At 52.3% G+C, this 20,658-nt stretch overlaps 1 protein-coding gene across 17 annotated transcripts in view; it reads left to right on the forward strand.

Moving 5' to 3' along the window:
- The window catches only part of PNPLA7 (patatin like phospholipase domain containing 7), a 93,555-nt gene that overhangs the window by 12,716 nt on the left and 60,181 nt on the right, over positions 1-20,658 (forward strand). For 15 of the 17 annotated variants that reach the window (XM_054659270.2, XM_054659275.2, XM_063788079.1 and 12 more), the window contains 3 exons: positions 15,235-15,363; positions 16,263-16,343; positions 17,966-18,092. In XM_054659270.2, the coding sequence (XP_054515245.1) occupies positions 15,235-15,363; positions 16,263-16,343; positions 17,966-18,092 (337 nt within the window). The remainder of the gene's footprint in view (positions 1-15,234; positions 15,364-16,262; positions 16,344-17,965; positions 18,093-20,658) is intronic. The other 2 variants (XM_054659279.2, XM_063788085.1) reach the window with 1 other exon arrangement.

Here is a 20,658-nt window from a genome sequence, read left to right on the forward strand (position 1 = left end):
CAGCCAGACGTCGGAGTGTCCAGGGTGCTCACTCTGCTCCCCGGCAGATGGGCACAGGTGCGCTTTGAGCTGCTTGGGGCCTGGGGTGGAGGCATGGATGGGACCTCAGCATCTCGTTGTGCTCCCTGGGACTTGTGTATCTTCACGTGACGCGTGGCCTGTGCTGGGGAGGCTGCCGGCCTGGGGAGGGAGAAGACACCCACCTCCTTTGAGCAAGGCTGACCTGCCGTTAGAAGGCCGGTGCTCATCTTCGAGGGAGCCCCCAACGTGGCTTGGGGCAGAGTGGGGTCCCAGCCACCAGACCCACCTCTGTGCGCCTCTTTGGAGCCTCTGGTTAGTATGTCTCTGGAGCTGTGGTGGGCTTCTCAGGGACTCCTGGATGTGTAAGGGGCACCTGTGGGCCTGAGAAAAGCTGGGAAAGGACCACAGGAGCTTTGGTCTACGTGGACGTAAACCCGTTCAGCACGGGGCATCTGTATGCGACCTACCTTGGATGATTCGTTTCTCTTTAAGCAAAAAATAGCTTCACTGGGGTAGAGGCTTTCTCCGTTATTTCTTGTTCTTTCTGATCTTGATCTTGTTGTGATATTCAGGTTGGGCTTCACTTATCACAGCGCAGCCATGCCTGTGCCAGGAGAGGGGAGCTGTGCGCTGACACGGGCCGGGTTCCTCTCAGCTGCTGCGATCCGTCTCATCCGCGTTGGTGTCACAGCCCCTCTCCCTTAGGGGTGGGAATGGATCTTCCCTGAGTGTAGTGGGAGTAAAAAATGGGAGGTGATTGGCTGAGCACGGTGGCTTACGCCTGTAATCCCAGCACTTTGGGAGGCCGAGGTGGGCGGATCACGAGGTCAGGAGATTGAGACCATCCTGGCCAACATGGTGAAACCCGTCCCTACTAAAAATACAAAAATTAGCTGGGTGTGGTGGTGGGCGCCTGTTATCCCAGCTACCCGGGAGGCTGAGGCAGGAGAATCCCTTGAACCAGGGAGTTGGAGGTTGCAGTGAGCTGAGATTGTGCCACTGCACTCCAGCCTGGTGACAGAGTGACACTCCAACTCTGTCTCAAAAAAAAAAAAAAAAAATGGGGGTGATATCTGAGAGAGGTAATTCTGTATTGTGATCAGTTGATCATCTGCCGTGACATCGTTTTTGCCTCATCAAACTTTTGTGTTTGTCATTTTAACAAAACTTAAATTCTTGCAAAATAACATGGACAGATTCTAAAAACATACTTAAAGTTTTATCAACAGTGGCCGTCTGTCCCCTCACACTGAAAACGCTTCGGTTCCTTCTGAGCAGCTTTTCTTGCTGTTTCCTAACCCATCCGTTCTAGACACACTGACTTCCTGTCATGGGAGATGAAGCGTGGCTCGGAGGATGGCCCCCATGCTTCCTGTTGCGGGAGATGAAGCGTGGCTCGGAGGATGGCCCCCATGCTTCCTGTCGTGGGAGATGAAGCGTGGCTCGGAGGATGGCCCCCATGCTTCCTGTCGTGGGAGATGAAGCGTGGCTAGGAGGATGGCCCCCATGCTTCCTGTCGTGGGAGATGAAGCGTGGCTCGGAGGATGGCCCCCATGCTTCCTGTTGTGGGAGATGAAGTGTGGCTAGGAGGATGGCCCCCATGCTTCCTGTTGTGGGAGATGAAGTGTGGCTAGGAGGATGGCCCCCATGCTTCCTGTCGTGGGAGATGAAGTGTGGCTCCGTAGATTGCCCCCATGCCTCATGCTACGTTCCCATCTGCGCCGCTCATGGGCGGTTCTTTCGACTTCGTGGATACTATTCACAGCTGAGCTATGTAGTGTACTATAGTTAAATTTCCTTTCTTGCAACTTTCTCTTTTTCTTGGAATTAACAGTTGTGTTATTTTTGGCTACTTGGTGATTTTTCTGTGCACCTGTTACAGATTCACGACCTGAACCAGCGGCTTATTTTTGGCCTTTTGGTGATTTTTATATGCACCCATTACAGATTCACGCCTGAACCAGCGGCTCCGTGAATGCTTCTTTGCTCTGGGAAGGGCCCCTGCTAGGAGCCCCCATCCTCTTGCCCAGTCGGACCCTCCCCAGGCCTGCTGTCCAGCCGCCATCCCAGGGCCACCCACCCTTCCTTCCCCTACACAGGGCTCTTGCTGCTGCTTTCTCGGCCGGCGTGTTTTGGTGGAGCAAATCCTCCATTCACTTCCTGAGACAGGGTGCCAGGGAGGTGTATGTTTGGAAACCTTAGAAATCTAGAATTGTCTTTATTCTACACCACCTTTGTCTTTTTGTTGTACTTTTTCTTTTCTTTTTTTTTTTTTTGAGATGGAGTCTTGGTCTGTCGCCCAGGCTGGAGTGCAGTGGCGCGATCTCAGCTCACTGCAAGCTCCGCCTCCTGGGTTCACGCCATTCTCCTGCCTCAGCCTCCTGAGTAGCTGGGACTACAGGTGCCCACTGCCACGCCCAGCTAATTTTTTGTATTTTTTAGTAGAGACGGGGTTTCACCATGTTAGCCAGGATGGTCTTGATCTCCTGACCTCATGATCTGCCTGCCTCAGCCTCCCAAAGTGGTGGGATTACAGGCATGAGCCACCGCGCCCAGCCTTTTTGTTATACTTTCTAGAAGATTTTTTCAACTTTATTTTCCAAATCTTCCATTGAATTTTTAATTTCTGTCATATTTTTCATTTCAAGAGTTTTTTTTTCTGTTAATTTTTTTTTTTTTTTTTTTTTGAGACGGGGTCTTGCCCTGTCGCCCAGGCTGGAGTGCAATGGCATGATCTCAGCTCACTGCAACTCCTGCCTCCCGTGTTCAAACGATTCTCCTGCCTCAGCCTTCCGAGTAGCTGGGATTACAGGCGCCCGCCACCATGCCCAGCTAATTTTTGTATTTTTAGTAGGGACGGGGTTTCACCATGTTGGTCAGGCTGGTCTCAAACTCCTGACCTTGTGATCCGCCTGCCTCGGCCTCCCAAAGTGCTGGGATTACAGGTGTGAGCCACTGCGCCTGGCCCTGCATGTTCTTTTTAAAAAAGTATCTTTGTTCTTATGTTTTAATTTTTAAAAATTATCTTGTTCTTACTTCATGGATAAAGTAAGATGGGTTTTCTTTTGCTCCCTGAGTTGTTTCTGACCTGAGTTTCTCTTCTCTGTTTATTTTGGCCTCTGTCTTTCTGATCAGGGGCTTTTCTGCCTCCAGCAGTCACTTTATGTGTGAATGAAGTTCTTATTGAACACAAGTGTGCAAACCAGCATAGCTGCATCTCACAGAAATAATGTGGAGCCCAAGAGGCCAGCAACAAAAAGCACACACTGTGTAGTTTCACTCACCTGAGGCTCAGCTACCAGCTGTACTGACACTTGAGGACAGAGGCTGGCCGGCCAGCCAGCTTTCTCTGTAAAAGGCCAGAATGTAAATATTTCAGCTTTATGGGCCACGTGGTCTCTCTTGCAGCTACTCAATGTGGCCATCTAGTGTTCCAAAAAAAAACTTCCTTTACAAAAAACGTGCGGTTGGAGGGACTTGGTGCTGGTGTTTGGCCCTGCTGGGGTTAAGGTCTCATTAGTGGTTGCCTGTTAGGGGTTTAGGTTGGGTATCGACTTGGGGAGGCGTAAGGTAATCTAGATTACTGGAAATGTTCTACATATTGATTTCGGTGGGAGTTACATGGGTTAACTACAAAACGAAAAGAGCGTGATCCACCTGAAAGCTGCATATAGGCTGTGTGTGCATGGGGTCAGGGCTCGCTAACAGGGGACACTCCCTGCAGGAGGACTGAGCAGGACTCTGGCTCTTTCCTTCATGGTTTGGGAGTCCACAGGTCAGGGTCTGTAGGTCTTTTTTTTAGGGCAGCTTCTCAGAAAGGAATCTGCGTATGTTCTGCTGTGGTGGCACTGGGTTGGAGGAGGGGGAGGAGTCTGGGGGTGCTCCCATCTGGAGTGGACACTTGGGGAGGAGCCTGGGAGTGCTCCCGCCTGGAGTAGACACTGTTGGGGAGGAGCCTGGGAGTGCCCCCGTCTGGAGTGGACACTCACTGAGGAGCCTGGGAGTGCTCTCGCCTGGAGTGGACAGTGTTGGGGAGGAGCCTGGGAGTGCTCCCATTTGGAGTGGACACTGTTGGGGAGGAGCCTGGGAGTGCCTTCGTCTGGAGTGGACACTCACTGAGGAGTCTGGGAGTGCTCCCGCCTGGAGTGGACACTGTTGGGGAGGAGTCTGGGAGTCCTCCCGTCAGGAGTGGACACTCACTGAGGAGTCTGGGAGTGCTCCCGCCTGGAGTGGACACTGTTGGGGAGGAGTCTGGGGGTGCTCCCATCTGGAGTGGACAGTTGGGGAGGAGTCTGGGGGTGCTCCCATCTGGAGTGGACACTGTTGTGGAGGATTCTGGGAGTCCTCCCACCTGGAGTATACACTGTTGTGGAGGATTCTGGGAGTCCTCCCGCCTGGAGTGGACACTGTTGTGGAGGATTCTGGGAGCCCTCCCGCCTGGAGTGGACACTGTTGTGGAGGATTCTGGGAGTCCTCCCACCTGGAGTGGACACTGTTGGGGAGGAGTCTGGGAGTGCTCCTGTCTGGAGTGGACACTCAGGAGTCTGGGAGTGCTCCCACCTGGAGTGGACACTGTTGGGGAGGAGTCTGGGATTACTCCTGTCTGGAGTGGACACTGTTGGGAAGGAGTCTGGGGGTGCTCCTGTCTGGAGTGGACACTTGGGGAGGAGTCTGGGAGTCCTCCCGCCTAGAGTGGACACTGTTGGGGAGGAGTCTGGGAGTGCCCCCGTCTAGAGTGTACACTGTTGTGGAGAATTCTGGGAGCCCTCCCGCCTGGAGTGGACACTGTTGGGGAGGAGTCTGGGGGTGCTCCCGTCTGGAGTGGACACTCACTGAGGAGTCTGGGAGTGCTCCTATCTGGAGTGGACACTTGGGGAGGAGTCTGGGGGTGCTCCTGTCTGGAGTGGACACTGTTGTTGAGGATTCTGGGAGTCCTCCCACCTGGAGTGGACACTGTTGGGGAGGAGTCTGGGGGTGCTCCCGTCTGGAGTGGACACTGTTGTGGAGGATTCTGGGAGTCCTCCCGCCTGGAGTGGACACTGTTGGGGAGGAGTCTGGGGGTGCTCCTGTCTGGAGTGGACACTCACTGAGGAGTCTGAGAGTGCTCCCATCTGGAGTGGACACTTGGGGAGGAGTCTGGGGGTGCTCCCGTCTGGAGTGGACACTGTTGTTGAGGATTCTGGGAGTGTTCCCGTCTGGAGTGGACACTCACTGAGGAGTCTGGGAGTGCTCCCGTCTGGAGTGGACACTGTTCTTGGGTTCGTAGCCACACCTGATGTCCTTGGGCTCTTACCTGCTTGCTTCACCTTCTCCAGAGAGTTCCTGGTAGTCCTCTGGCCACGGGGAAAAGCCATTTCCAGCCTGTTGGGGTCAGGAAAGTGACTTGGGGTTGGCCTGCCTCTCTTCCCGTCTCACCTGCATGTTAGCCTTGTTCTGGCTCTGCAGTGAGGACCAGTCCTCTCTGTCCGGGTTCTGCACCTCTAAAACCAAGTGTCAGCTTTCCTTAGAGGGCTCCACCAGCCATGACCCTGTCACTTGCTTTCATCAGCCGCTAAAATTTCAGTGACATTTTTATCTACTCTTAGCTTTTGTCTTTATCCTTGGAGGTTTGTATCTTTTTAAGAGAGCAGAGATAAGCATGTATATTCCACAAGGAGACAAAGATAAGCATTTACCTTCAACTTACCTTTCTTTTTTGGAGACAGTCTCACTCTGTCACCCAGGCTGGAGTGCAGTGGAGTGATCTTGGCTCACTGCAACCTCCATTTCCTGGGTTCAAGTGAGTCTTGTGCTTCAGCCTCCCGAGTAGCTGGGACTACAGGTATACACCAGCATGCCCGTGTAATATTTGTATTTTTAGTAGAAACAAGGTTTCACCATGTTGGCCAGGCTGGTCTTCAACTCCTGACCTCAAGCGATCTGCCCTCCTGGGCCTCCCAAAGTGCTGGGATTATAGGTGTGAACCACCGTGCCTGGCCCAACCCACCATTTTTAATGGGAGATAGGCTTTATTATTTTAATTTTTATAAAGTTGTTACAAAATACCGCAGATACGCAAAAAAGCGTGATGTTGCTGGGAATGGCGGTTGGCACCTATAGTCCTGGCTGTTTGGGAGAGGAAAGGAGATTGCTGAGCCTCGTAGTTCTAGGCCAGCCCAGACAACATAGCAGGACCCTGTCTCTAAAACAAGTAGGCATGACACAGCAAACAGGCATCTTAACTCGAACCCAGGTTATATAGTTTTAACCCTGGTTAGCTAGAACACAGGTTAGCTGCACACTGCCGGCTCTGTTCACATTACCCACGTGTGCTCTCATTTCACCCTCTCTTTTCTTCAGAGATAGCTACTTTTCTGAATTTTCTTTGGTACTTATACAATATGTAGTATAATTTTGCTTGACTCTAAATCTCATAAATGGCATCACACCAGGATTCCTCACCTTTCCTAATTTGAGCAACATTATGAACGTGAGATTCATTGGCGTGAGTGGGTGTCGTTCTAGTTCAGTCGTTGACACCACCGTTGATTTCTCCGTGGCTGAGTGACAGCTGGGTTGGGTGTGATTGCTGGCTGCTACATACAGCACTGCCGAGATCTGAAGATGTGCAAGTGTGGGGAGCCCTCGGGGACCCCTGCCTGCCAGGGGAGCTGTGTGTCCACCTGGGCTTCCCAGCATCCAGCCTCTCCCTGTGGTTTTCACAGCTTCCTGATCTGGGGTGAGGTTATGAAGGCTTGCTTTTTTGAAGTAAACAAGTGGATTTGAAATAAAACACACAAAAGCCATTTTTAGCAACAGCTGCTAAGTTGTTATTCCTTTTCCCCACCCGCCCCCAAACACACGCACGTGCTTTTCTCCCTGATTCCAGAGTGGAGATGACACTTGCCCGGCTGATGCGGTTGGTGGGGGTGTCTCTCCCTTGAGTCTGGAGCAGGCCGTGATTTCAGTTGCTGTACCCCGGCCGTTGGGGCTGGCAGATGACTCCTCTCAACCGTTCTGTGCTTGTGTTTCTTGTGGTGTGGTGTAGCTCTCTTAGGGAGGAACTTGCTCTACATAAAGGTTTTGAAAGGAACGGAACAAAATTCCAAGTGGAAGAAAAATTGCTGAGTCTCAGAGATCGATTAGCATGTGCCAAGAGCTGAGTATCTGGTGTGCTCGATGTGCGGGGCCCGCAGCAGGCCTGAGTGTCGGCCAGTTGTGCTTTGGAGCCCAGCACCAGGAGATTGGGCACCCTCTAAGTTCCTTGTTTGGGTTCTCGTTTATGTGGCCTCGTGCAGGAAGGTACATTGGAATTCTCCTGAACAGCAGCAGCCGTGAGCCTGGTCTACACAGGTGAGCAGCTGCTGTTTGATTTAGTATCTGTGGTGATGTGTTAGGCATCTTCATTCTGGCTCTCAAAGAAGAAGGAAATTAAGATTTTATTTTTAACTAAAATAAATGGGAGAGTTACAGTTCTGCTGTGGCAAGGTAGTGCCACAACAGCCTGTCCTGCTGATTACAGTGAAAAACTCAGGACAGAATGCAGAAAACAATTCTTGGAGAACTCCGAAAATAAAGCCAGTAGATTGTGGATGGCAGTCAACGTGGAGCTGCCACCCACGAGGGTTCCGCTTCCTGCTTTTTCGTTTTCTTCTGTTACTCACGGCCTTGCCTTGATGGTAGCCCAGTTATGGAGCAAAAACCCTGATGGGAATCCTCCAAAAGCACCAGAAGAAGGGCCCCCAAGGGCCAGAGTGTGTGGATCTCAGGGAGGAGAGAGCCAGCGAAGTAGATGCACAGATTTTGTCTGTGAACCTGTACAAGGCTCAGGACAGACCCAGAGCAGCATAACAAAGACTTTGAAACTGTATTAAGATTCATACTTCAAGGCCAGGCACGGTGGCTCACGCCTGTAATCCCAACACTTTGGGAGGCCGAGGCGGGCAGATCACAAGGTCAAGAGATCAAGACCGTCCTGGCCAACATGGTTAAACCCTGTCTCCACTAAAAATACAAAAAAATTATCTGGGTGTGGTGGCGCGCACCTCTAGTCTCATCTACTCGGGAGGCTGAGGCCAGAGAATCGCTTGAACCCGGGAGGCAGAAGTTGCAGTGAGCTGAGATCATGCCACTGCACCACAGCCTGGGAAACAGAGCAAGACTGTATCTCAGGAAAAAAAAAAATTCAAACTTCAGGCTGGGCGCGGTGGCTCACACCTGTAATCCCAGCACTTTGGGAGGCTGAGGCGGGCGGATCACATGAGGTCAGGAGTTCCACACCAGCCTGGTCAACATGGTGAAACCCCGTCTCTACTAAAAATACAAAAATTTAGCCAAGTGTGGTGGTGTGTGCCTGTAATCCCAGCTACTCAGGGGGCTGAGGCAGGAGAATTGCTTCAACCCAGGAGGCGGAGGTTGCAGTGAGCCAAGATCGTGCTACTACACTCCAGCCTGGGTGGCAGAGTGAAACTCCGTCTCAAAAAAAAAAAAAAAAAAAATATTCAAACTTCACCTCGAATCTCAGATTGACTCCTGAGTGGTGCATGTTCAGGGCAGAGCAAAGCATCAGAACCAAGGCTTTGAAAACAGAGAAACTGGAATCCACCATCCACAGATACAGACTTGTGGTCTGAACCCAACCAGCTTAATCGCCTGCTAAAACAAAGAAGGCAACATTCTCCGGAAAATTATATCCTAAACCCAGCCATTATAAATGATCACAGTGGAGACAAATGGTCTAAATACAACAACAAGACAGACTGTCAGATTGGATGGAAAGTCCAAGCCCCAACTCTATGGTGTCTGCAGGAAAAACCCACTTTAAATATCAATACTTAGATGGAAAACAGAAGGTTGGCCTGGGCGAAGTGACTCACACCTGTAATCCCAGCACTGTGGGAGGCTCAGGTGGGAGGATTGCTTGAGCACAGGAGTTTGAGACCAGTCTGGGCAACAAAGCAACCCCATCTCTACAAAAAATTTAAAATTAGGTTAGTGTGGTGGTACACACCTGTGCTCCCAGCTACTCAGGAGGCTAAAGTGGGAGGATTGCTTGAGCCTGGGAAGCTGAGGCTGAAGGAAGCTCTGAGTGTGCTGCTGTAGTATAGCTCAGGTGATAGAGTAGCAAGACAGTTTCTCAAAAAATAAAAAAGGCCGGGCGCAGTGGCTCACGCCTGTAATCCCAGCACTTTGGGAGGCTGAGGCGGGCGGATCACGAGATCAGGAGATCGAGACCATCCTGGCTAATGCAGTGAAACCTCGTCTCTACTAAAAATACAAAAAATTATCCGGGCGTGGTGGCGGGCGCCTGTAGTCCCAGCTACTGTGGAGGCTGAGGCAGGAGAATGGCGTGAACCCGGGAGGCAGAGTTTGCAGTGAGCCAAGATCGCACCACTGCACTCCAGCCTGGGCAAGAGAGCGAGACTCCATCTCAAAAAAAAAAAAAGGCTGGAAGAAGATATATCATGAAAGCCCCAATTAAAAGAAAACTGGAGTTGCTATATTAGTATCAGACAAAGTCGATGTCAGATGAGATGAAGGAATATTACCAAGGATAAAAAGGGACAACACGGCCGGGCGCGGTGGCTCATGCCTGTAATCCCAGCACTTTGGGAGGCCGAGGCGGGTGCATCACTTGAGGTCAGGAGTTCGAGATCAGCCTGGCCAACATGGTGAAACCCCATCTCTACTAAAAATACAAAAATTATCTGGAAATCACTTGAACCCAGGAGGCAGAGGTTGCAGTGAGCCACGACTGTGCCATGGCACTCCAGCCTGGGCAATGCTCATATTAGAAAATAAAACAAGTCTCAGATCAGTGACCCAAGCTTCTATCTTAAGAAGCTAGGAAAAGAAAAACAAATGAAACCCAAAGCAAGCAGATGGAAGAAACTAATAAAGAGCAGGAATCCATGAGATTGGAAATGCAAAACAAGAGAGAAAATGAATGAAACCAAAAGCTGGCTCTTGGAAGACGTCAGTGAAATGAAAAATCCTCCAGCCAGACTAGTGTAGAAAAGAAGAGAAGACACAAACTACAGATATTAGACATGAAAGAGTGCACATGTCTACAGACCCTACAGACATAAAAGGACTAATAAGGAAATATTTTGAACAGCTTTATGCCCATAAAATCAGCCACGCAGATTAAATTGACAAATTCCTTGAAAGGCACAAACTACCACAGTTCCCTCAGATATAGATTATCTGAATGGCTGTATATCTACTAAAGAAATCGAATCTGTAGCTAAAATCCTTCCCACCTGGAGAATTCCAGATCTAGATGACTTCACTGGGGAATACTTCCCAACATTTAGGACAATAAGGACAAAATATGCTAATTTTATACAAACTTCTCCGGAAAAGTAGAAGAGGGACTATTTCCCAGTTTAGTTTTTGAGGGTAGCAATACCCTAATACCTAATCAGACAGACATTACAAGAAAGGAAAATTTCAAACCAGTCACTCATCATTAGAAACATACATATCCTCAATGAAATATTAGAGATTTGAGTCCAGCAGTATATGGAAAAGGATAATACATCATGATCAGTGGGATTTATTCCAGGAGCAAAGCTGTTTCAACAGTTGAAAATCAGTTGATGTAATGTTCCATATTGACAGACTAAAGAAGAAAAGCCATCTGATTACCTTAATAAATGCAGAAAAAGTATTTGACAAAATTCAGCATCTGTTCACGATAAAAACTCTCAGCAACCAGGAGAAGAGAACTTCCTAAATCGAATAAAGGACATCTGTACTAAAAAAATGAAAGCAAACATCATGCCTGATAGTGAAAGACTGAATATTTTCCCTTGAAGATTGCAAACAAGCCAGAGTGTGTGTGTGGGTTTTTTTTTCTTCTTTTTTTTGTGAGTCGGAGTCTTGCTCTGTCGCCCAGGCCGGAGTGCAGTGGCGCAATCTTGGCTCACTGCAACCTCCGCCCCCTCGGGTTCAAGCCATTCTCCTGCCTCAGCCTCCCAAGTAGCTGGGATTACAGGCACCTGCCACCACACCCGGCTAATTTTTGTATTTTTAGTAGAGACGGGGTTTCACCATCTTGGCCAGGCTGGTCTTGAACTCCTGACCTCGTGATCTACCTGCCTCGGCCTCCCAAAGTGCTGGGACTACAGGCGTGAGCCAGCGTGCCTGGCCAAGTGTGTGTTCTTACCACTCCTGTTCAGCATCGTATTGGAGGTCCTCAGAGCAATAGGGGAAGAGAAAGAAAGAAAAAGCATGCAGATGGGAAAAGAAAAAATAAACGTCTCGATTCACAAACATGATTATCTAGATTGAAAATCCTGTGGATTCTATAAGACAACTACTAGAACTTATGGTTTGTCAACATACAAAAACAAACTGTATTTCTCTATATTAGCAATGAAGAATTGGGAATTGAAATTTAAAAGTAACAGCAATTACAATAGCATAGCATCCAAAACTGCAAACTTGGGAGTTCCCAGGCCACTCACACTTCTGACCAACTGGTTACAAGTTCAGGGATTCCTGTGACCCCCTCAGATTCAATATTCTAGAACATCTCACATTTGTACTACAAAGGATGAAAATCGGCCGGGCGCGGTGGCTCACGCCTGTAATCCCAGCACTTTGGGAGGCTGAGGCGGGCGGATCATGAGGTCAGGAGATTGAGACCATCCTGGCTAACACGGTGAAACCCCGTCTCTACTAAAAATACAAAACATTAACCTGGCATGGTGGCGGGCGCCTGTAGTCCCAGCTACTTGGGAGGCTGAGGCAGGAGAATGGCGTGAACCCGGGAGGCGGAACTTGCAGTGAGCTGAGATCGCGCCATTGCACTCCAAAGCGAGACTCTGTCTTAAAAAAAAAAAAGGATGAAAATCAGGATCAGTCAAAACAGTCAAGAGACCCACAGAGTGAGGTCTGGCATGGTCCAGCCATGAGGCTCCCGTGTCCTTGAGCTATGCCATCCTCCTTGTGGGCGGCAAGCCACCCAGGTGCCGAGGCAAGAGACCGAGGGCACGAGCTGTTCCAGTATAATAAAGAAAATATACAGAATAAGAATAGTTATACTGGAACTAGAATATAGATATGATGATATATGAATATTAATCATTAGTTTGTAGCATTACTCTTTGTTCCAATATTATAATAATCTCTGTTCTACAATTATAACCTGGGAAAAACCAGGCCATACAGAGATAGGAGCTGAAGGGACATGGTGAGAAGCGACCAAAGCCAAGTGTGAGCCTTCTGTTATGCCCAGACAGGGCCACTAGAGGGCTCCTTGGTCTAGCGGTAACGCCAGTGCCTGGGAAGACACCCACTGCTTAGCAGACCGGGAAAGGGAGTCTCCGTTTCCCCGGGGGAGTTAGAGAAGACTCTGCTCCACCACCTCTTGTGGAAGGCCTGACATCAGTCAAGCCCGCCCGCAGCCATCCGGAGGCCTAAACGTCTCCCTGTGATGCTGTGCTTCAGCGGTCACGCTCCTGGTCCACCGCGTGTTCCGCCCTGTACACCTGGCTGTGCCTTCTAGATAGCAGTAGCAGAATTAGTGAAAGTATTAAAGTCTTTGATCTCTCCAAGAAATACATAGAAGAAATAATGACATAAGCTGTCCCCATTCTCTCTCCGCCTCGGCTACCAAATAGGGAAGGGCCCCCTGTCTGGTAGACACGTGACTCGCGTGACCTTACGTATCGCTGGAGACGACTCACACTTCTTACCTGCCTCCTTGCCTTGTATCGAATAAATAACAGTGCAGCCAGGCATTTGGGGCCACTACCGGTCTCCATGCCTTGGTGGTAGTGGTCCCCTGGGCCCAGCTGTCTTTTCTTCTATCTCTTTGTCTTGTGTCTTTATTTCTACGATCTCTCATCTCCTCACATGAAGAGAAAAACCCACAGGCCCAGTAGGGCTGGACCCTATACCTCCTGGCACACTGATGTGTGTTGCCACCCAGGGACGTTTGCCTGAACTTTGGCTGTGTGATCCAACTCGATCTCTAGCTTCCTCCCCTCCCTGCAGGTGGGAGGTTGGGCTGACACCCCTGGATCTAGTCACATGCTTGGTCTTCCCTGCATGGCCAGCTCCCTCCTGAAACTTCTGGGTTGGGCCTTGCCACCAGGAGTCACCTGCTAGCATAAACCCAAGTGAATCGCACCGTGAATAAAAAGACACTTCCAGGAGCTTCTAAGATCTTGAGGGCTTTCTCCTGGGAACTGAAGACAAGACCAGCTAAATTCTTTATTATGCAACATGGTGGCACCAACTGCTGGTGAAGACAGGCATCCACGGAAACTCATTCCACGGGGCATCCACGGAAACTCATTCACCACTGATGAGAATGCAAAACACGGGGCATCCACGGAAACTCGTTCGCTGCTGGTGAGAATGCAAAACACGGGGCATCCATGGAAACTCACTCACCGCTGGTGAGAATGCAAAGCACGGCAGCCGCTGTAGGAGACAGTTTGGTAGTTTCTTATAAATGTGAGGATACATATTCCGTACAACCTACAAATCCCATCCCTAGGTATTTAGCAAGAGGGATGAGAACTGCGTCCACACAAACACTGGGAGATGCGTATTTATGAAGTAGCTTTATTTAGAATTGTCCTCAGTGGAAACAACACAAATATCCTTCGACTGCTGAATGGACGGAGACCCTGCGAGGCCTTCACGAGGAGACACTGCAAGGCCTCCATGAGGCAGCCAGCACTCAGGAGCCAAGGCACAGGCCTCTGGCAGACGCGCCACCGTGGGGGAATCTCGACTGCTGAATGGACGGAGACCCTGCGAAGCCTCCACGAGACAGCCAGCACTCGGGAGTCGAGGCAGAGACCTCTGTCAGACGCGCCACCGTGGGGGAATCTCGAGTGTGTCACCCCGCTGAGGGAAGCCTCCACACTCTGTGCCTCCATTTATGTGACATTTTGACAAAGGCACAACCACTGGGACAAAAGACAGGGGAGCATTGCCAGGACCCAGTGGTGGGAAGAAAGGAGGATGCGAAAAGGCTGCCAAGGGCATTGGAGGTTGGGATTGTTCTGTTTCTGTGGTGGGAGTGAAAATGCTAGAGGTGTGCACCAAAAAGGGTGAATCTGCCTCTGCATGCAGGTGACGGCATGATGTAAACAGAAGGCTTTTCTCTCTAGAGCCAACCAATTTCCGGAATAATCTGGGCCAGGCGCGGTGGCTCACGCCTGTAATCCCAGCACTTTGGGAGGTCGAGGTGGGCGGATCACGAGGTCAGGAGATCGAGACCCTCCTGGCTAACACAGTGAAACCCTGTCTCTACTAAAAATTCAAAAAACAAATTAGCCGGGCGTGGTGGCGGGCGCTTGTAGCCCCAGCTACTCGAGAGGCTGAGGCAGGAGAATGGTGTGAACCCGGGAGGCGGAGCTTGCAGTGAGCCAAGATCACGCCATTGCACTCCAGCCTGGATGACAGAACGAGACTCTGTCTCAAAAAAAAAAAAAAATCTGTCTCTGCAGGCAGGTGACGGCATGGTGTAAACAACAGCCTTTCGTCTCTAGAGCCAACAAGTTTCCAGAAGAGTCTGCCTGCATGCAGATGACAGTGTGATTTAAAAACAGCCTTTTCTCTCTAGAGCCCACCAATTTCTAGAAGATGGAAACCACATCACTCACTGGGGCTTTTCCTGGGCTCTTTCCTTGGCCGTGTGGAGCTCTGCTGGCCACATCCACGCGGTGAGCCGCTGTGGCTCCTCACCTGGGCCTCGTGCGACCCGGCAGTGCGCGCTCCCTGTCCTAGGCGGTGACCCCACTGTGGCGGTGGGCATTTGACAGTGGTGGCTCCTGACCCTCTCGGTGGCCTTTTTAGGAAGCCCGCTCAGGTTGGTGTCTGGCACGCCCTTTGGCGAGGGGTACCGACGCTGATGTCGGATGTAGAGTAGGACGCTGGTGAGCTGGTCCGTGAGCCTCAGTGGCAGGTGGGAGCGGTTGGAGCTCCCCGTGGTGAGTGCCCAGGTCTGGTGGGGTGGCTGCCTGCGGGCCTCCCCCTCACCCACATTTCATCGTCAGCCAGTCTTTCGCCGCACATGTCTTGGACAGTCAAAAAACGTGTGCAGCTGGTGCCAAAAGCAGCACTTTGCACAGCCCAGCCTGGGAGGGAGAATGGAGCCGTGTGACTGGGCAGCAGATGGGGCCTCCTCCAGGGCTTCCAGGAGCCTTGGCAGTCCCTGGGGGGTTGGCCAAGCTCACAGAGCGGGGACTGATGGAGCTGTTGTTACAGGGCCATGCTGCACCTTACAAAACGGTCTCCGTCCGCGCGGCCATCCCGTCCACCATCCTCCGGCTTCCAGCTGTGGCTTTTCACGGAGTTTTTGAGAAATATCCGGAAACTCTGGTGAGGGTGGTGCAGGTGGGTCACTTTTTCAGATAACTCTTCTAGCTGCTGTGGGTCACCCTGGGGGACCTGGGCACTGGTTTGGGATTTGAGTGGGTTTATTGCCCACTTACTTTCTCAGTTCTGAGCTTTACAGCCATGAAGGTGATTTCAGAGGAATAGAGAAATCAACTTCATTGGCGGGACTTACCACTGGTGATGTGGGATTCTGAGTGGGTTCGGGAAGAACGAAGGTTATATTTTAAAAATTTGTAGGCCGGGCACAGTGGCTCACACCTGTAATCCCAGCACTTTGGGAGGCCAAGGAGGGTGGATCACAAAGTCAGGAGATCGAGACCATCCTGGCTAACATGGTGAAACCCTGTCTCTACTAAAAATACAAAAAATTAGCCAGGTGTGGTGGCGTGCACCTGTAGTCCCAGCTACTCGGCAGGCTGAGGCAGGAGAATGGTGTGAACCTGGGAGGTGGAGCTTGCAGTGAGCCGAGATCGTGCCACTGCACTCCAGCCTGGGCGGCATAGTGAGACACCATCTCAAAAAAAAAAAATTGTAATATATATCTTAAAATAAAAATGAATGTTCACAATCTCAAAGAGGTCTTAAGATCCCTCACTACCCCCAAAGAGATTTTTACATTTTTATTAAACTTCTCACTTTGGAGTAACTTTAGATTTATAGAAAACTTGCAAAAACAATGCAGTCTTCATGTGCCCCTCGTCCCATTCCCCGTGATGTGAACGTCTTACTTGACCGTGGTGAGGTGTCAAGTCTGCGGGGTTTTTCACCCTGAGAGGGTTCGGTCTGTGGCATCTGCAGGGTTTGGGGCACGGTTCTCAGTGCTCTGTGTGGTGCTGCCGGGGGCCCTCCCTGTACCCCAGGCCGGTGGTCACCGCGCGGCTGGCGTGTTGTTTCAGATCATCATGGTGCGGCTGCAGAGGGTGACCTTTCTGGCTCTGCACAACTACCTCGGCCTGACCACAGAGCTCTTCAACGCTGTAAGTGAAAACCACCTCACAAAGCCCCATGCTGCTCCATGCAGCTGGCATCGGGACAGCTATTGGTTGGCACGGCAGGCACCCAGTGCCTGGTGGGGCAGTGCCAGCAACAGCTGTGGTCTTCCCAGTTGCTGGTCATTAGGACTTTGGGAGGGGATGGTTGCGCTGTGTTTATTCTCCTACCTTAAAGCACCTGCTAGTCAATTTGGAGGCTTGATTCTCCTGGGGCCTTGTGTTCCAAAATCTCTGATCCGTTGGACTTGGGAAAGGTGGAATTCCTTCTCCGATGCTGGAGTTGTCCCTCTGGAGGCCCACACGGTTGTGAGCAGCCGCCTGGTGCCTCTGCAGCTCCCATTCAGGACTCTGTGATGAGTCTTCCTTTGGTCACCTGTGTTCTGTAGGACATCGGCAGCCACACACACGCTCCTTCCCTTTCTGGCCCTGCAGTCTGCACACTGAGCTGACGGCCCTGTCCAGGAGAGGCTGCCCCTCCCCACGCCCATCCCATGGGGTCCCTACAGCCATGTCAAGCAGAGGCTGCCCCTCCCCATGCCCGTCCCGTGGGGTCCCTACGGCCGCGTCCAGCAGAGGCTGCCCCTCCCCATGCCCGTCCCGTGGGGTCCCTACGGCCGCGTCCAGCGGAGGCTGCCCCTCCCCATGCCCGTCCCGTGGGGTCCCTACGGCCGCGTCTAGCGGAGGCTGCCCCTCCCCATGCCCGTCCCGTGGGGTCCCTGTTGCCAGCACTCCCTGTGTGTTGCCCTTGACAGCTCCTCCTATCTGAACTGGGTGGGGCGGAGCTGACCCCGAACTGTGACCCGTTTGGAGGGTACAGCGCATTGTCAAGGGCACAAGGCTGTCAACCCCGGCTCTCCCTCCTCCCGGCGGTGTGACCCTGGGAGGCACTTGGCCGGGACGGGACGTGGGACGGTCCCCACCTAGCCGAGCTCTCGTGGGAAGTGAGTGAGACCAGGGTTTCGTGCCCTGCTCCATCCCCACTGCCCAAAACAGTAGCCTGATATGCGGAGGGCTCTCTTTAGTCATGGGGCAAGTGGAGCTCGGTTAGTAAAGGCCCAGCACGCATTAGTCTTTAGTATGTGCATTTCTGTTGGAAATCATAATTCTGATGACATTTTAGGGCTTGTTGTCTTCAGTTGTTGACATTAAGGAAATATCTTTTTGTTTTCTACATTATCTTTTGTTTTAATGAAGAGTATTAAGGTTCTGACAATTTGGGGCAGTATGTTGACTTGATCAAGTGTTTGAGACAGGGCCTAGGGTAAAAGCAGGCTGAGCTTGGTTGCCTTAAACAGACCAGTCCTTTTCTTGAATAACTGGATTTCTGGGTTGATGATCGGCCTCTTCCCATTGCCTGAAATGCAGCTTAAACTTTGCCTTGAGAGGCCCACACCTGTCACACCTTCGAGAGGCCCACACCTGTCACACCTTTGAGGGGCCCACACCTGTCATACCTTTGAGGGGCCCACACCTGTCACACCTTTGAGGGGCCCACACCTGTCACACCTTTGAGGGGCCCACACCTGTCACACCTTTGAGGGGCCCACACCTGTCAGTGGGTGTGGGGTGTTCCCGGGGTGGCACTGAACTTCCTTCTTGTGTCCCAGGAGAGCCAGGCCATCCCTCTCGTGTCTGTAGCCAGCCTGGCTGCCGGGAAGGCCAAGAAGCAGGTGTTCTATGGCGAAGAAGAGCGGCTTAAAAAGCCACCGCGGCTCCAGGAGTCCTGTGACTCAGGTACTGTCCTGCACCAAGGAGGGCAGTGTCCAGCCCCAGAGTCCGGGGGATCCTGCTCCCACTGCCTCAGGTCACCCCAGGTCATCTTGCACATGCCTGAGGCCACCTCACACATCCCCGGGTCACCTCACACGGCCCAGGTCACCCTACAAGTCCCACAAGTCACCTCACATGCCCCCCAGGTCTACTCACACGCACCCCAGGTCCCCTCACACGTGCCCCAGCTCACCTCACATGCCCCCCAGGTCTACTCACACGCACCCTGGGTCACCTCACACAGCCCAGGTCACCCTACAAGTCCCACAGGTCACCTCACATGCCCCCCAGGTCTACTCACACGTACCCCAGGTCCCCTCACACGTGCCCCAGCTCACCTCACATGCCCCCCAGGTCTACTCACATGCACCCCGGGTCACCTCACACAGCCCAGGTCACCCTACAAGTCCCACAAGTCACCTCACATGCCCCCCAGGTCTACTCACACGCACCCCAGGTCCCCTCACACGTGCCCCAGGTCACCTCACATGCCCCCCAGGTCTACTCACATGCACCCCGGGTCACCTCACACAGCCCAGGTCACCCTACAAGTCCCACAAGTCACCTCACGTGCCCCCAGGTCTACTCACACGCACCCCAGGTCCCCTCACACGTGCCCCAGCTCACCTCACATGCCCCCCAGGTCTACTCACATGCACCCCGGGTCACCTCACACAGCCCAGGTCACCCTACAAGTCCCACAAGTCACCTCACATGCCCCCCAGGTCTACTCACACGCACCCCAGGTCCCCTCACACGTGCCCCAGCTCACCTCACATGCCCCCCAGGTCTCATCAGATGGTCCCCCAGGTCTCCTCACGTGTCTCCATCTCCTCACATGCGGGCTGGATGTCCTCAGACCTCCCCAGGTCTCCTCAGGTGTGCCCGTCTCCTCACATGTGGGCTGGATGGCCTCAAACCCCCAAAGGTCTCCTTACGTGTGCCCGTCTCCTCACATGAGGCCCGGATGTCCTCAGACAGGCCCAGGACCCTTCACCCTCCATTCTTCAGTTGTTCCCAGAATTCTCCCTGCGTGCTTGGCCTGGGCCAGGTGCCTGGTGGGGAGTGGGCCTCCCGCGATGGGCTCTCACGCGCTGTTCTGAGTGCTAACTGGGGGGCCTGAATCTGAGGAGGAAGCGGTCGGGTGCGGCATGCACCGCATGAGTCACCCCACGACGATCTGTGTGATGGAGTTAACAGCCACCCTACAGATGAGGTGCACGCTTGGTTATTTATAGCCCATCATGTTCCCAAAAGAGTTGAGGTGACTAACAAAAGTATGTGAAATTAAATGAAGCAATGCTGATGAGAGTGAGGAGAGAATGGAGTGAGCAGAGTGGAGTGAGTGAGTGGGGGATGGAGTGGACAGAGTGGAGTGAGTGAGTGGGGATGGAGTGAGTAGAGTGGAGTGAGTAAGTGTGGGATGGAGTGGACAGAGTGGAGTGAGTGAGTGGGGGATGGAGTGAGCAGAGTGGAGTGAGTGAGTGGGGATGGAGTGGACAGAGTGGAGTGAGTGAGTGGGGGATGGAGTGGACAGAGTGGAAGTGAGTGAGTGTGGAATGGAGTGAGTAGAGTGGAGTAAATGAGTGGGGGATGGAGTGAGTAGAGTGGAGTGAGTGAGTGGGGGATGGAGTGGACAGAGTGGAGTGAGTGAGTGGGGATGGAGTGAGTAGAGTGGAGTGAGTAAGTGTGGGATGGAGTGGACAGAGTGGAGTGAGTGAGTGGGGGATGGAGTGAGCAGAGTGGAGTGAGTGAGTGGGGATGGAGTGGACAGAGTGGAGTGAGTGAGTGGGGGATGGAGTGGATAGAGTGGAGTGAGTGAGTGGGGGATGGAGTGGACAGAGTGGAGTGAGTGAGTGGGGATGGAGTGAGTAGAGTGGAGTGAGTGAGTGGGGGATGGAGTGAGTAGAGTGGAGTGAGTGAGTGGGGGATGGAGTGGACAGAGTGGAGTGAGTGAGTGGGGGATGGAGTGGATAGAGTGGAGTGAGTGGGGGATGGAGTGGGGGATGGAGTGAGTAGAGTGGAGTGAGTGAGTGGGGGATGGAGTGGACAGAGTGGAGTGAGTGAGTGGGGGATGGAGTGAGTAGAGTGGAGTGAGTGAGTGGGGGATGGAGTGAGTAGAGTGGAGTGAGTGAGTGGGGGATGGAGTGGACAGAGTGGAGTGAGTGAGTGGGGGATGGAGTGAGTAGAGTGGAGTGAGTGAGTGGGGGATGGAGTGAGTAGAGTGGAGTGAGTGAGTGGGGATGGAGTGGACAGAGTGGAGTGAGTGAGTGGGGGATGGAGTGAGTAGAGTGGAAGTGAGTAATTGGGGGATGGAGTGGACAGAGTGGAGTGAGTGAGTGGGGGATGGAGTGGACAGAGTGGAGTGAGTGAGTGGGGGATGGAGTGGATAGAGTGGAGTGAGTGAGTGGGGGATGGAGTGGACAGAGTGGAGTGAGTGAGTGGGGGATGGAGTGGACAGAGTGGAATGAGTGAGTGGGGGATGGAGTGAGCAGAGTGGAGTGAGTGAGTGAGGGATGGAGTGGACAGA

The sequence above is a fragment of the Pan troglodytes genome, chromosome 11 (genome assembly GCF_028858775.2).
Source record: "Pan troglodytes isolate AG18354 chromosome 11, NHGRI_mPanTro3-v2.0_pri, whole genome shotgun sequence".
NCBI classification, from domain to species: Eukaryota; Metazoa; Chordata; class Mammalia; order Primates; family Hominidae; genus Pan; species Pan troglodytes.